Source organism: Oncorhynchus clarkii, chromosome 21 (genome assembly GCF_045791955.1).
Source record: "Oncorhynchus clarkii lewisi isolate Uvic-CL-2024 chromosome 21, UVic_Ocla_1.0, whole genome shotgun sequence".
NCBI lineage: Eukaryota > Metazoa > Chordata > Actinopteri > Salmoniformes > Salmonidae > Oncorhynchus > Oncorhynchus clarkii.
In genome coordinates this window covers 29,761,532-29,778,726 of record NC_092167.1, presented here as the reverse complement: position 1 = coordinate 29,778,726, position 17,195 = coordinate 29,761,532, and the positions used below count along the sequence as shown (strand labels likewise).

The 17,195-nt window shown below is 41.7% G+C and overlaps 1 protein-coding gene across 5 annotated transcripts in view; it reads right to left on the bottom strand.

The window, feature by feature from the left end:
• The window catches only part of LOC139378853 (E3 ubiquitin/ISG15 ligase TRIM25-like), a 35,080-nt gene extending 18,228 nt beyond the window's left edge, over window positions 1-16,852 (bottom strand). The window contains exons 1-5 of one of the 5 annotated variants that reach the window (XM_071121404.1): window positions 16,826-16,852; window positions 12,087-12,362; window positions 4,424-4,621; window positions 3,202-3,420; window positions 255-350 (exon numbers count right to left, since the gene is read on the bottom strand). In XM_071121404.1, coding sequence (XP_070977505.1) covers window positions 255-350; window positions 3,202-3,420; window positions 4,424-4,621; window positions 12,087-12,344 — 771 coding nt within the window. In that variant the 5' untranslated portion in view covers window positions 12,345-12,362; window positions 16,826-16,852. Of the gene's footprint in view, window positions 1-254; window positions 351-3,201; window positions 3,421-4,423; window positions 4,622-12,086; window positions 12,363-14,090; window positions 14,186-16,699 lie in introns of those variants that run through there. The other 4 variants (XM_071121402.1, XM_071121407.1, XM_071121403.1 and 1 more) reach the window with 4 other exon arrangements.
• Between the last annotated feature and the right edge of the window lie 343 nt (window positions 16,853-17,195).

The window sequence follows — 17,195 nt, the reverse complement described above, 5'->3', positions numbered from 1 at the left end:
GTGTTTAACCAGAGAAATCCAACTAATCAGTGTCCAAAGATTCTCTTCGTCTGCCACTAAAGTAAAATGCATGAAAATATACAACTCTGTGAACAAACAAATACATGACATCTTACATTACGATAAGAGTCCGGGTCGGTACTCATAAAGTGTCTCAGAATAGGAGTGCCGATCTAGGATCAGGTCCCCCCCGTCCATATAATCATATTCATTCAGTCTACAAGACAAAACATATCCTGGATCAGCACTCTCACCTTGTTAATTTGTTCCTCCACTTTCTGCTCCTGGAGAGTTTTTTCTGCTTTGCTCAACTTCCTGTCCACCTTCTGTAGCTGTGTCTCCAGAATGCCCTGAGGGACCAGAGAGAGGGGGAGAAACCGGGGAGGAGTTTGGGGGGAGAAGAGAGAGTGTGTGTTAGGGGGAAGAGAGAGAGTTAGGGGGAAGAGAAATAGAGACAGGGGGAGAACCAGTGTTACCTACATTCACTATGACAAGACTATAGTGAGGGTAAATGGTGACCTGAAAATGTCTCCCTTTCTCTCATTGGTTCAGACAAGTCACTTCTGGAAATGGGTTGAACAAGTCATTCAAACAGCGAGATCACAAGTTATGATGAGTCCTAAATGACACGCTACTTTATAGTTTACTACTTTTGAACAGAGCCCTATGGGATAGCTTTCTTCCCACTATAGGGAATAGGGTGCCATTTGGGACTCGCCCATTGTCTCATTCGCTCAACCATGTCAGACTAGTGACAACAATAAAATGATATTCACCTGCGTTCTAGACTCAATAGCCTAAATGTGGCAGCCTAGTCTAGATCTGTGTGTGTGTGTGTGGTTCACTGTTGAGTGTGTGTGTGTTTACCTTTTGTTTGATTGAAAGTAATTGGGGGTATATTCTTCTTGCTTGGGAGTGTGTTCTAGCAGAGCTTTTACAGACCTGCCAACCCTGTCCAACTTTTTAGAGTACCAGAAGCGCGTGGCAAATTGGAAATTCAACCGAATTGGGGTTCTCTTTCCCCCGCACGCTCATGCTGTTTGTGAGTATGATCACAATTACAGAATTGTACCAAATCAAGTCTATAAAAGGTTAGAATACTTTCTTGACATTATTCCATTTACACATATGGTAAAAGTCACTAACAAGATGTAATTAGAAAGAACACAAAGGGTCTTTATTCTTGGAGTTCTTATTTTATTAAACAAATAAGTTAATTGTTTAGGTACAAAATGTACCAGCGTCTTATCCACAATACCCTTTTTATTTAAAAACTCTGATATGATAAGAACAACAAATGTTTGAAGCAGAGCAGAGCATCAGTATCAAATAAACATATTATTCATAATAAAAACTAAAACGCTATGATAGGAAACAGTGGGTGAGAACAAATCTTCTGGAGACCTTCAAATGTTCAGGAAATAATAGCTTTATGCAGCAGGGCATCAGGGTAGACTTCTCTGTGGCAAACAGTTCCTCTGGCAATCATTGAAACCTTCTTGGTAACGAGGGCACTCAGCATGTCTGTACTGAGGGAGGCTTTGTACTGGGTTTTGTTCTTGGAAACAAGATTGAATATTCATTAGCAGTCTGCATTGCAGTGGAATATAACCAATATCCCCAGCATCACATCCGAAAGGTGGGAGTAGACCAGGCTGCCCCCCCCCCCCCCCCTTTTTTTTCATTGTGCCGATTTCTCTCCAGGTCTGATCCGTGCGCATGTTGACCAGACTCAAAAGGTTGTTGCCTGATCAACAGAGGCTCCCTCAGGAATAATGCAAGGAAAGCGGGCCATGAAAAAGTTGAGGGATGAGAACTTAGCAGTCTGCCTGTTGGCAATGTCAGCGACCACTGCATGCTGGAGGAGCACATCTCCAAATGGAAATTTCAGCAACATGTAGTCTACTGCAGAGGAAAATAAGTTTCTGACATCTGCATAGAAGGTCTTCAAAAACAGGTTGCCTTGGCCCCCAAATTCAGTCTCTATAGTAGAGGAACGCTTGTCACCTCTCAAACAGAGCCAATCACTAGGGCCAGCTCACAAGTATTGGCTTTTTAGACACGGTTCCTAATTAACACCAAAAGGAAAATAATTTTGAAAACATATAAACAAAAATAAATGATTGCATCGACAGTCCGCAAACTGGCTACACAGAGTAGAAGTAGGCTACCGCAAAGGGAATCTGAACGCTGTCGCTAGAAGAGTCCGGTGTTTCAGCCTATGTAAAAAGGTGCCTATTGGATTTCTTTGCTGCGCAAACATCATTTCAGATTTTCGAAATGTATATAATCTCCAATCTAGTGCAAAGGCATTTTAGAAGCATTGCCGCTATAACTAATACCGGACACTCATGCATTCTTCATCGCGCAGTCTTCTAAACTCCCCACTCCATTTAATGCCAAGATGTTTAGATTTACTTTTGATTATACTTTTGTAATGCTTTTTGTGACGTGGATCATAATTACAGTTACAGTCTATCAGGATGCATGATCCTCGTAATGTTACGTGGAAAATACAACTAATGGGACGCAGAATTAAATGTATATCACACTTTCTTTCACTAGCAAATGCGAGTGAACTGCTGGCACTTTAGAGCCCACTGAATGACCATCTCATGTTCGCTAAAGTTAGCTTGAAACAATTAGTGTTGACCTTTCCACAACACACGGAGTCAAAAAGAGATTTGTCCGCATGTTTACGTACAGCTGACAGTCGGCAAACTCCGCATCACAACAAACAGGAGAGGCAGACACGGGGTAGCTACGTCGAATAATGATGTATTAATCTCCATGTCCGTTGACACAAACTCCGTACATGTCTGTGTGTTGCAGCTCAAGAATCGGGATGTTAGATTTACTCAGTGGATTTAGTTTTTATAAAAAATATTTTAAAAACATGGAAAAACAAAAATCAGGCCTTATTCATTTCTGCGTACTTTTAACTCGGATCTCGTATCTGAGTACATGTGTACAGAGAATTGTGTACAGAGAATTGCGTAGTTGGTACGCAAAATGAGTGCATTTTGGCAGGTCTGCTTTTACCTTCAGATCTTTCATGGTGTTCTTTGGTTTTTGGAGTGCTACATTTAGGCATGTACATCACCCTCCTGACTAGTAGACCAACCAACAGAGAGAGGCCTCTTAACGTTACCGCTCTTCCTACAATCATTGTCATTTAGGTTCCAACTCTAGAGCCTTTACCTTCAGACCCTTCATGGTGTTCTTCAGGGTCTTGATGGTGTGTCCGGCGTGGCCCCCCTCTATGGTACAGGCATTACAGACACACATCCTGTCGTCCATGCAGTAGTAGCGGTACATCTCATCATGTTCGGGACACTTCCTCTTCCTCAGGTCTCCCAGGGGCTCGGTCAGGGGGTGCTCCCTAAATGCAGGTAGCTCCAGGTGGGGCTTCACATGCTCCTGACATGGACAAAATTAAGAAAACAAGTCATGTTTGAAAATAAATATATATTTGGGAGGCACTATTTATCAATCAATCATCAGGGGAGTTTTGTAAGACCAATGCAAACGTGGCCAAAGACATGACTGAAACAGGAACCAACTTTTCTGTAATTTTAAAGCAAGAGATCACAAATGAAAGTGATACATGAGACCTCTCTAACCAATTCAATTGTACACAGTCTATGTTTTAAGTTTGTGTGTGTGATATGGGGGTATAGAAACGTTTGACATTTATAAAGAAAAACTTTTATTAACAATCGCAGCAGTGTAAAGTACTTAAGTAAAAATAAATGACCTTTTTACTCCATACATTTCCCCTGAGACCTAAAAGTGCTCGTTACATTTTGAATGCTTAACAGGACAGGAAAATGGTCAAATTCACACACCTAGCAAGAGAGCATCCCTGGTCATCCCTACTGCCTCCGATCTGGGGGAATTCACTAAACACAAACGCATCTTTTGTAAATTATGTCAGAGTTTTAGAGTGTGCCCCTGGCTATCGGTAAATAAAATAAAAACAAGACAACGGTGCTCTCTGTTTTGCTTTATATAAGTATTTTACTGGGTGACTCACTTTTACTTGAGTAACTTTCTATTAAGGTATCTATCCTTTTACTCAAGTATGACAATTGGGTACTTTTTCACCAATGAATCACAGCTCTGTTGACACTGCCATGTTGATATGAGCCTTGCTGTTGAAAAACTACTAGCGTCCGACTTTCGGTTGTCGCAGATGCACCTCCACAGACTTCACTCGCCAACTTTCGTCTACATTCAGCTTAGTTAGCCTTAGTGCTCGAAAACACCCAATGTGTTGAGAATACTGGTGCTGCGCAAAAACGTAGACTTAGATAGCAGAATAATGTTGGAATATTTCTGCTCCACAGTGCTTTACCAAGGGTGCCACACTAACATATTTGGAATTATGGGTGCTGAATAGCAATATTCCATGTATCTTTACCTGACACATGGACACCTCGCATTTCAGACACGTCTTCACCGCAAACACCACCTCTCCTCCAGCCCCGGGAGCTCCAGGTTCCCCTTTCCCCGCCTCGCTAATGTCCCCTGGGCGGCAGTAGTCACAGGGCACGGACACAGGGGTCTTGGCTGTTGCCGGGGGGCCACCATCTGGTTGTTGTGGTCTTGACAACGCTGCCTGGAAATCATAGTGACAGCACAGAGAAAGGACAAGGAATAGAGTACGCTGTGTTTTGTGGTAGACCTATAGGCTATGAATCAGTAAAGTAAGCTATTGTATAGATTAATTCTCCTAAAATTAAGGTCATCATCACAGTGACAGTCCTATAAAATAGCAAAAATATATCAAATTAATGGCATTCGGTAATCACGATTAATCAACATTTTTGAATTTGCTCAAATTTGGCCATAAATAGATATTCTTCCATTTCAAACAGTGCATTGAATTACAGGCATATTATGCTTGATTGTAAGGGACGTAAAACACAAAATGATCTACATCAGAATGTTTTAATAGCATTTCTCACCACAGACAAAGTCACTGGAACATACAGATTATTAATTAATGGTCCCAGTGTTTAAGTAGGCCTATTCCCTCTCATTAATGTTATTGAAGTGTAATTCGCGCACAGCACATACACACACTCTCTCACACACCCACACCTTTAAGTACTGTTAAAGCTTCAGGCCTTCTAAATGAGTGTGACTATTAGAAAAAATAATTGGCTCTATGGATACAAAGAGCTTTTAAACTTGTCCAACAATGTTATGAAAACACTAACTATATGCACTGTTCAGATAACCCACTCACACACATCCTCTCCCATACACACACACAATCATACACACCCCACTGTTGCATATGCAACCTACCTTTGAAGCATCTCTTTGAGTAACCTATTCCATTTCAGTCATTCCTGTGCCATCCAAATGTGCACAGGAAGGTCAAGTTATCCGGTTGGCTAGCTAGCTAAGTAACATTACTAGCTAAACAATATTGCTTGTTTAGCGACTTCGGGGTCATTTAAAATGGCCCTCGACATAAGCACGAATCCACAGCAGAAAGAAAACATAGCTCTAGTAATATTAGCCATAACTTTTACGATTTTGCCTGGAGGCACACGGTACTTCAGCGATGTAGCTGAAGGCGCAAGCATTGACTGTAGCTGTGTTTTGTTCTGCGCTTAACCCCCTAAATTCAATGCAGTTAAAGGTGACAGAGCTAGAGCAGTGTTTGTCAAATCGTCTGTAGCATCTGAAACAGTTTATGACCCCTCTGTGGAAAGATGAGACTCTCACGAACATGTTTGTGTTCTCCATTTTGCTTTACGACCCCCACAAGCATCTTGGGACTTGTCTGAAGTAAGTACAGACGATCTGCCAACTTGTGTCTGTAGCGTCCAAACAGTTTGGGCTACACACTAACCGTCTGTGGAAAGGTGAGTCTCTCACAAACACGTATATGTCGGTTGTTTTGCTCTAGGATTCCCACAAGCCTCACAAGACTAGTCTGAAGGTCCCCCGGTACCAGTTGAAAGAAATACATGGAAGTACAGTGCCTTGCGAAAGTATTCGGCCCCCTTGAACTTTGCGACCTTTTGCCACATTTCAGGCTTCAAACATAAAGATATAAAACTGTATTTTTTTGTGAAGAATCAACAACAAGTGGGACACAATCATGAAGTGGAACGACATTTATTGGATATTTCAAACTTTTTAACAAATCAAAAACTGAAAAATTGGGCGTGCAAAATTATTCAGCCCCCTTAAGTTAATAATTTGTAGCGCCACCTTTTGCTGCGATTACAGCTGTAAGTCGCTTGGGGTATGTCTCTATCAGTTTTGCACATCGAGAGACTGACATTTTTTCCCATTCCTCCTTGCAAAACAGCTCGAGCTCAGTGAGGTTGGATGGAGAGCATTTGTGAACAGCAGTTTTCAGTTCTTTCCACAGATTCTCGATTGGATTCAGGCCTGGACTTTGACTTGGCCATTCTAACACCTGGATATGTTTATTTTTGAACCATTCCATTGTAGATTTTGCTTTATGTTTTGGATCATTGTCTTGTTGGAAGACAAATCTCCGTCCCAGTCTCAGGTCTTTTGCAGACTCCATCAGGTTTTCTTCCAGAATGGTCCTGTATTTGGCTCCATCCATCTTCCCATCAATTTTAACCATCTTCCCTGTCCCTGCTGAAGAAAAGCAGGCCCAAACCATGATGCTGCCACCACCATGTTTGACAGTGGGGATGGTGTGTTCAGGGTGATGAGCTGTGTTGCTTTTACGCCAAACATAACGTTTTGCATTGTTGCCAAAAAGTTCAATTTTGGTTTCATCTGACCAGAGCACCTTCTTCCACATGTTTGGTGTGTCTCCCAGGTGGCTTGTGGCAAACTTTAAACAACACTTTTTATGGATATCTTTAAGAAATGGCTTTCTTCTTGCCACTCTTCCATAAAGGCCAGATTTGTGCAATATACGACTGATTGTTGTCCTATGGACAGAGTCTCCCACCTCAGCTGTAGATCTCTGCAGTTCATCCAGAGTGATCATGGGCCTCTTGGCTGCATCTCTGATCAGTCTTCTCCTTGTATGAGCTGAAAGTTTAGAGGGACGGCCAGGTCTTGGTAGATTTGCAGTGGTCTGATACTCCTTCCATTTCAATATTATCGCTTGCACAGTGCTCCTTGGGATGTTTAAAGCTTGGGAAATCTTTTTGTATCCAAATCCGGCTTTAAACTTCTTCACAAAAGTATCTCGGACCTGCCTGGTGTGTTCCTTGTTCTTCATGATGCTCTCTGCGCTTTTAACGGACCTCTGAGACTATCACAGTGCAGGTGCATTTATACGGAGACTTGATTACACACAGGTGGATTGTATTTATCATCATTAGTCATTTAGGTCAACATTGGATCATTCAGAGATCCTCACTGAACTTCTGGAGAGAGTTTGCTGCACTGAAAGTAAAGGGGCTGAATAATATTGCACGCCCAATTTTTCAGTTTTTGATTTGTTAAAAAAGTTTGAAATATCCAATAAATGTCGTTCCACTTCATGATTGTGTCCCACTTGTTGTTGATTCTTCACAAAAAAATACAGTTTTATATCTTTATGTTTGAAGCCTGAAATGTGGCAAAAGGTCGCAAAGATCAAGGGGGCCGAATACTTTCGCAAGGCACTGTATATACGGAGACTGACAAAAATAAGGGGTTAAATACACATAGAAAAAAATTACAGACAATCGTCTGTTCCATGCAGGGGAGCAACTTTCACTGGAGATGGACGGACGGACGGGGGCATGACCCCCCCACATTCTCAAATTGCATTTGTCCCCCCCAGTTTAATCATTGCACTGTGATACAAAAAGTGGCACTGGTATCAGAGTGGTCGGGTAGACTCTTTGGCACATGCCGGCAGGATTTAGGACTGTGCGGACATCACAGAGTGTGCGAACAGAGGCAGCTGTTGCCTGTGTGTGTTGTGCTTTTTCTCAGAGTTGTAAAAGCAAGCAGAGCAGAAACTGGCTACTCTTTATTTGACTGAAATCACTGACAAAGATATGCTGTTTGACTTAATATAAATGTTTTTATTTATTAGCAGTGCTGAGTTGGTAGTGTAACTGACATGTAACGTTAGCTAATGCATTACATGTTTCATCCCCTCTCAACTGAAGTGAATTAACTAGCTAGCTAGCTTAGTAGTTACCACAGCCAGTTTAGCTCCAGCCTCTAGCTATCTGTCAGGTAGCTGTATCTAACAGCTTATGTGTATAGAAATGTTTTGTAGCCTTTGTTTTGTCGCATTTCAACAGAAGTAAATTAACTTGGCTAGTTTTCAATAACTTTAGTTATTATTTTTGCCTCAATCCCACTACGTCAGAATCAAACGATGAAACCAGCGGCAAAACAATTGAAGACCGATATTCTGACAATTTTTGAGAGCACAATGTGAGATTTCTTAGTCAGTATAGCAATGTAACGTTATTAATCTGTCAGTTTCCCTAGCTAATTCCATACTTCTCACACCGACACGGTATAAACAGCGCTACAGGCTTCACTGTCATGGTGCACAGTCAGTACACAACACTATGCTCATCATGTCTTAGCAGGATCAGATGGTGACAAGTGTCCCAGCAGGGTCAGACAGCCAGGGAAGACCAGTCTGCAGAGCTCAGGTTAATTTAGCAGTATATTATAACAACCAGTGAATGGATACAAAGCTCCAATCTTGAGTTGAAGGGCAGGCTACTGTGTAGAATCGGGGAATAATGGTAATTTCAATTATTGAACCATTGATTCTATTTTTGGATAATATAATGTATAATGTACACCAAGGTCAATCTTTGTCATGCCTCATCTGAGCAGGTTCAAACAGTGACAGGGGTCTCAGGAGGGTCAGGCAACCTGGGAAGACCAGTCTGACGGCGCTGAGGTGAACTTTGGCAGATGCAACACTTTATTCTGTCTGTGCAGCAAATACTGGACAAGCCAGAAGATTCAAAGATAAACTTTAGAGGTTTGTCAGACTATTTCCAAACCGTATCAAGGGTTGATAGAGGATTTTACCGATGACACAAAACATGTAAAACAAAAAAGTGAGGAAGATCTGGGAGACACTATTGATGAATGGAAACAGATACACTACTGTTCAAAAGTTTGGGGTCACGGGCCTCCCGGGTGGCGCAGTGCTAGCTGTGCCACCAGAGATTCTGGGTTCAAGTCCAGGCTCTGTCGCAGCCGGCCACGACCTGGAGGCCCATGGGGCGGCGCACAATTGGCCCAGCGTCGTCCGGGTTAGGGAGGGTTTGGCCGGGCAGGGATATCCTTGTCTCATCGCACACTAGCGACTACTGTGGCGGGCCGGGCGCAGTGCACGCTGACCAGGTCGCCAGGTGTACAGTGTTTCCTCCGACACATTGGTGCGGCTGGCTTCCGGGTTGGATGGGCATTGTGTCAAGAAGCAATGTGGCTCGGTTGGGTTGTGTTTCGGAAGAAGCATGGCTCTCGACCTTTGCCTCTCCCGAGTCCGTACGGAAGTTGCAGCGATGAGACAAGACTGTAACTACTACCAATTGGATACCATGGAATTGGAAAGAAAAACAGGGGTAAATTTGATTTTTTAATAAATAAATTAAAAGGTTTGGGGTCACTTAGAAATGTTCTTGTTTTTGAAAGAAAATCACATTTTTGGTCTATTAAAATATCAAATTGATTAGAAATACAGTGTAGACATTGTTAATGTTGTAAATGACTATTGTAGCTGGAAACGGCCGATCTTTTATGGAATATCTACATAGGCGTACAGAGGCCCATTATCAGCAACCATCACTCCTGTGTTCCAATGGCACGTTGTGTTAGCTAATCCAAGTTTATCATTTTAAAAAGCTAATGGATCATTAGAAAACCCTTTTGCAATTATGTTAGCACAGCTGAAAACTGTTGTCCTGACTAAAGAAGCAATAAAACTGTCCTTCTTTAGACTAGTTGAGTATCTGGAGAATCAGCATTTTTGGGTTTGATTACAGGCTCAAAATGGACAAAAACAAAGAACTTTCTTCTGAAACTCGTCAGTCTATTCTTGTTCTGAGAAATGAAGGCTATTCCATGTGAGAAATTGCCAAGAAACTGAAGACTGTACAACGCTGTGTACTACTCCCTTCACAGAACAGCGCTAACTGGCTCTAACCAGAGTAGAAAGAGGAGTGGGAGGCCCCGGTGCACCACTGAGCAAGAGGACAAGTACATTAGAGTGTCTAGTTTGAGAAACAGACACCTCACAAGTCCTTAACTGGCAGCTTCATTAAATAGTATATAGTGAAGAGGCAACTCCGGGTTGCTGGCCTTCTAGGCAGAGATGCAAAGAAAAAGCCATATCTCAGATTGGCCAATAAAAATAAATGATTAAGATGGGCAAAAGAACACAGACACTGGACAGATATGGCTTTTTCTTTGCAACTCTGCCTAAAAGGCCAGCATTTCGGAATCGCCTCTTCACTGTTGACGTTAAGACTAAACAATTTTAATATTTTGGAGAATGTGGGAATAGTCCGTGGGTATTTAAATAACAATCCTGTCGAAGTTGTTTTATTTTGTGACATCGGGAAAGGCAGTAGGACAGGATAATGGTATCTCTGGAAGTGTACATTCCTCAGTTATTAGTTTTCTACCTCAATGTTGTATAAAATGAATGAGTAAATATTAAACTATTTGTGAAAGACGTAATGTGATGTTTGCCTTCTAAATGGGAAAATTGACTGTAGTCGATAAGACATGAAAATATCGTAAGAGTTCATTTGGGAAATAAAGACCAAACATTTTCCCATGGTGCCCCGACTTCCCAGTTAAATAAAAAGTTACATGATTAGTTTAAATCACACAGAGAATTGATTTGATAATATACAGTCTTCACATTTAATGATAGTCAACGACACAACACTAGCATTTATAGTGACTAATTGCATTGGCATTAATTTTAAGGTTGGTTATCCTCGCGCAATGTCACAATAGATGGAAGAAATGTGATGCCTCACTAGATTTGATTTATTACACGATTAAGGGTATACTGTGCAACTTTCGTAAGTTCTGGATGCCTTATATGGAATACTGTACGACAAAAGGAGTCTATTGAAAACATGCCCATGTCAGGGGAGATACCTATTTATGCAATCCCTAGCTGCTGGGCGGCTCAGTCCTGGCCCTGGGGGTCTGCCATACTGTTGGTTGTCACTCTGGCCTTGGAGTAACACACCTGAAACCAATAATAAATGTTTCACTAAAATCCTAAAGCTGAGTGGGGTGTGTTGGGACGCTGAAGGGCGGTGGACCCCTAGGGGCAGGATGGGGTGATCCAGCTATATTGTATGCAAGTTAAAAGAGCACTACAGTACTATTAGGCCTGTGATCTGAATTACAGTGCCCTCCATAATTATTGGGAAGTCATTTATTTTTCGGCTCAATACACCAAGTTTGGATTTGAAAACAAACAATGACTATGAAGTCAAAGTAAGTACCGTCAGGTTTAATTTGAGGGTATTTCCATCCATATCAGGTGAATCGTTTAAAATTACAGCACTTTTTGTATATCATCCCCCCATTTTAGGGGAGCAAAAGTAATTCAGACCCCCTGCCAGGTTATGTCCTCCCCTCTTCTAAAACAAAAGTTACGCCCCTGGTTCCATATGGTGAAGCTGAAAAAATATTTTTTCATCAAATAATTAGATGTATTTATTTTCCCAAGGGGTCGTAAAATTCAAAAAGCAAAATGATCCTTGGTAAGACGAGCTTAAAACAATTCCATATAGCTTAGTAGAACCCCCCCCCGGCTTAGACTCTTATGGGTTAAAAAGGGTCAAGGCGGAAACACGTGCACTTAAAAGGTTTCATGCGGTGAACAAATGGAGACGCAATTAACGACGTCAAAAAGAATTACGCCAATAAACATCACTCATTAACTTTGACAATCCTACTATAAACTGATCAACTTCACTTTTCTGCTTTTACCACAACTTCTATGACCAAGCGCCATATGTATCAAGCGTCTCAGAGTAGGTGTGCTGATCCAAGATTGAAAAGGTAAAACTGATCCTAGATCAGCACTACTACTCATATGCTTTGTGAAAATGGCCCCAGACCACCACACATACCTGTCCCCGGAGGCGGTAGTCATCGGCGATGTTGGCCAGCTTGAAGTTCTTCTGCGAGGCTGCGGAGCAGCGGTGGCTCTCGCGACACTCTGGGCAACGGAAGCGACCCCGCTCTGCCTGGCGTTTGAGGCGGCGGACGCAGAGGAGGCAGAAGTTGTGGCCGCAAGGCAGCAGGTGGGGGTCCCGGAACAGGTCCAAGCACACGGGACAGGTGAGCTCATCTTCAAGAACAGTGGACTGATCCATGGAGGTAGCCATGATGGGAAGGGGAGGAAGCTGATAGATGGGAAGAAAAAGGGGGAAAGGAAGAGAGCTGATGTGAGAGGGGGAAGAGCCAAGGTATGTGTGGTTTGTAGAGAAAAATTCAACGTTGATAGGAGTTTATGTCCCTCTAATATAAAACATGGTTATTGGAGTATTTCGAGGTGATCAGATAAGTAGTAACACATTTGGCAATTTAAAACATAACTAGATTTAAACTTTTATCTTCTCATTTCCAATAAACACTGTAGATGTTGGATGAAAAGTGTAAGAGATGAGTCACCCAGCTCTGAACTTGCTGACAAAACCTAAAATTCAAAGGTAATTTGTGGTCGTAGTTGAATATCTGCTGGGGTGTATTCATTAGGTTGATGTTGCAAAAGGTTTTGCAACTGAAACCGTTTACTCCAAACGGAAAAGATTTTACCTTTGAACACCAGTTACCATTGGACAAATGAATGTTGGTCCCTCCAGGTTTCGTTTGGTTTGTTTCTGTTTGCCATGAACAGTAAACGGTTTCATTGCAAGACGTAACGAACAGGGATGGAAATTAAGCTAGTCCCCTAGCCCGTGGCTACTTTTCAGACAGGACTAGAACAGTAGAAAATGCGCACAACTAGCCCACCGGCTAGTGATTACTTGTATTTTCAAATTTTGCATGACAAAAGAAATTGGCCAATTTCAATTCCGATAGTAGCCTCATAACTCACCATTTCATACAGTGCATTCGTTAAGTATTCAGACCCTTGAATTTTACAGAATGTTACGTTACAGCCTATTTCTAAAATGTATTAAATAGTTTTCCCTCATCCATCTACACACAATACCCCATAATTACCAAGCCAAAAACAGGGTTTTAGAAATGTTTGCTGATTTATAAAAAATATAAATATCTTATTAGAGGTCGACCGATTAATCGGAATAGCTGATTAATTGGGGCTGATTTCAAGTTTTCATAACAATCGGAAATCGGTATTTTTGGACACCGATTTCGCCAATTTTTTATTTTACACCTTTACTCAACTAGGCAAGTCAGTTAAGAACACATTTTTATTTTCAATGAAGGCCTAGGAACGGTGGGTTAACTGCCTTGTTCAGGTGCAGAAAGACAGATTTTTACCTTGTCAGCTCGGGGATTCAATCTTGCAACCTTACAGTTAACTAGTCCAACGCTCTAACCACCTGCCTGGGTAAGTTGCTAGCTAGCATTAAACGTATCTTATAAAAAACAATCAATCAATCATAATCACTAGTTAACTACACATGGTTGATGATATTATTAGGTTATCTAGCGGGTCCTGCGTTGCATATAATCGATGCGGTGCGCATTCGCGAAAAAGGACTGTCGTTGCTCGAACGTGTACCTAACCATAAACATCAATGCTTTTCTTAAAATCAATAGACAAGTATATATTTTTAAACCTGCATATTTAGTTAATATTGCCTGCTGACATGAATTTGTTTGTGTCACTTCTCTTGCAACAGAGTCAGGGTATATGCAGCAGTTTGGGCCACCTGGCTCGTTGCGAACTGTGTGAAGACGATTTCTTCCTAACAAAGACAGCCAACTTCGCCAAACGGGGGATGATTTAACAAAAGCGCATTTGTGAAAAAAGCACAATCGTTGCACGACTGTACCTAACCATAACTAGGCAAGTCAGTTAAGAACACATTCTTATTTTCAATGATGGCCTAGGAACGATGGGTTAACTGCCTCGTTCAGGGGCAGAAAGAGATTTTCACCTTGTCAGCTCAGGGGATCCAATCTTGCAACCTTACAGTGAACTAGTCCAACACAGTAACGACCTGCCTCTCGTTGCACTCCACAAGGAGACTGCCTGTTACGCAAATGCAGTAAACCAAGGTAAGTTGCTAGCTAGCATTAAACTTATCTTATAAAAAACAATCAATCATAAGCACTAATTAACTACACATGGTTGATGATATTACTAGATATTATCTAGCGTGTCCTGTGTTGCATATAATCTGACTGAGCATACAAGCATACAAGTATCTAACTGAGCGGTGGTAGGCAGAAGCAGGCGTGTAAACATTCATTCAAACAGCACTTCCGTGCGTTTTGCCAGCAGCTCTTCATTGTGTGTCAAGCATTGCGCTGTTTATGACTTCAAGCCTATCAACTCCCGAGATGAGGCTGGTGTAACCGAAGTGAAATGGCTAGCTAGTTAGCGCACGCTAATAGCGTTTCAAACATCACTCGCTCTGAGCCTTCTAGTAGTTGTTCCCCTTGCTCTGCACGGATAACGCTGCTTCGATGGTGGTTGTTGTCATTGTGTTGCTGGTTCGAGCCCAGGGAGGAGCGAGGAGAGGGACGGAAGCTATACTGTTACACTGGCAATACTAAAGTGCCTATAAGAACATCCAATAGTCAAAGGTTAATGAAATACAAATGGTATAGAGGGAAATAGTCATTTAATCCCTATAATAACTACAACCTAAAACTTCTTACCTGGGAATATTGAAGACTCATGTTAAAAGGAACCACCAGCTTTCATATGTTCTCATGTTCTGAGCAAGGAACTGAAACGTTAGCTTTCTTACATGGCACATATTGCTCTTTTACTTTTTTCTCCAACACTTTGTTTTTGCATTATTTAAACCAGATTGAACATGTTTCATTATTTACTTGAGGCTAAATTGATTTTATTGATGTATTATATTAAGTTAAAATAAGTGTTCATTCAGTATTGTTGTAATTGTCATTATTACAAATAAAAGAATTGGCCAATTAATCGGTATCGTCTTTATTTGGTCCTCCAATAATCAGTATCGGCGTTGAAAAATCATAATTGGTCGACCTCTATACCTTATTTACACAAGTATTTAAACCCTTTGTATGAGACTCAAAATTGAGCTCAGGTGCATCCTGTTTCCATTGATCATCCTTGAGATGTTTCTACAACTTGATTGGAGTCCACCTGTGGTAAACTGAATTGAAGGTCCCCAAAAACACAGTTGCCTCCATCATTCTTAAATGGAAGAAGTTTGTAAACACCAAGACTCTTCCTAGAGCTGGCATCATGGTCAAACTGAGCAATCGGGGAAGAAGGGCCTTGGTCAGGGAGATGACCAAGAACCTGATGGTCACTATGACAGAGCTCCAGAGTTCCTTTGTGGAGACGGGAGAACCTTTCAGAAGGTCAACCATCTCTGCACCAATCAGGCCTTTATGGTAGAGTGGCCAGACGGAAGCCACTCTTCAGTAAAAGACACATGACAGCCCGCTTAAGAGTTTGACAAAAGGCAACTAAAGGACTTGCAGACCATGATAAACAAGATTATCTGGTCTGATGAAACCAAGATTGAACTCTTTGGCCTTAATGCCAAGCATCACATCTGGAGAAAACCTGGCACCCTCCCAACCGTGAAGCATGGTGGTGGCACCATCATGCTGTGGGGAAGTTTATCCATCGGCATGGACTGGGAGACTAGTCAGGATCGAGGAAAATATTAATGGAGCAAAGTACAGAGGGATCCTTGATTAAATTCTGCTCCAGAGCACTCAGGACCTCAGACAGGTTCACCTTCCAACAGGACAACGACCCTAAGCACTCAACCAAGGAGTGGATTTGTGAAAAGTCTCTGAATGTCCTTGGGTGGCCCAGTCAGATCCCAGACTTGAACCTTTATCTAACAACTCTGGAGACCTGAAAATAGCTGTGTAGAGAGAGACGCTCCCCATCCAACCTGACAGCGCTTAAGAGAATCTGAAAGGACTGGGAGAAACTCCCCAAATACTGGTGTGCCAAGCTTGTAGCGTCACACCCAAGAAGACTCGAGGCTGTAATCACTGCCAAAGGTCCTTCAACAAAGTACTGAGTAGTAAAGGGTCTGAATACTTATGTAAATAACATTTGTGTTTTATTTTTAATAAATTTGCTAAAATGTCTCAACCTTTTTTGGGTTTGTCATTATTGAGTGTGTAGATTGAAGGGGGGGGTGTAATACATTTTAGAATAAGGCTGTAACGTAACAAAATGTGGAGTAGGTCAAGGCGTCTGAATACTTTCCGAAGAATGCACCGTAAATGACATCTCCCTTTCTTTAGATGCACTGTAGCTAGCTAACTCTTTCATCGTCAACGATACTGGAGACATCTAGCTACGTCTTGTATGCAAGTGCAATGGCTCAAAACAAAAGCAGCTGAGTTCAAATATATGTATATGATAAATATAATACGCTGACCTACATGGAATGTTGTAGTTCAGAGCGCTAACGTTAGCTATCTAGCTAAAGTTAATTAATTAGCTAGCTATCATAGGTGGCATAATAGCAGCGCAAGCGCACCTTGTGGCGCTAGGCGTTGACAATACAAACATTGCCGCACATACCTTACGTCTATTACAGAGGACACCGTATTTCACAAATTCTTATTTAGCCTGTCCCATTCCTTGCCATACCGGTATCTCCAATGAACATGATTCAGGCACTTACAATTGTTCTTCGACCATTCTTACCAGGGAACCGAAAGTGAACTCTCTCGTGACCTCGTGACGCTGCGGGCAAGCTGATAGGGTCACGTGACTAGAATGCGCGCGTGGAACTTTTTTGTATTATTTTGTATTAAAAACAATATATGTACAATTTGCATATTTAAATGGTTGTATGCATTTTGTTGCCAAGAAATAGCTTCAAATCAGTCCAGAACACAGCATTATGCAAACTACAAAATAAGTGTAAAATGGATTCCGTTTCTAGTTCACTGGTTAACATCAGGTATACATTTAGAAATCAAACTATTACACGGGTATAATCTATGGATAATCTCATAATAATGGCTGGAATGGAGCAAATTGAATGGCATCAAACACATGGAAACCATGTAGT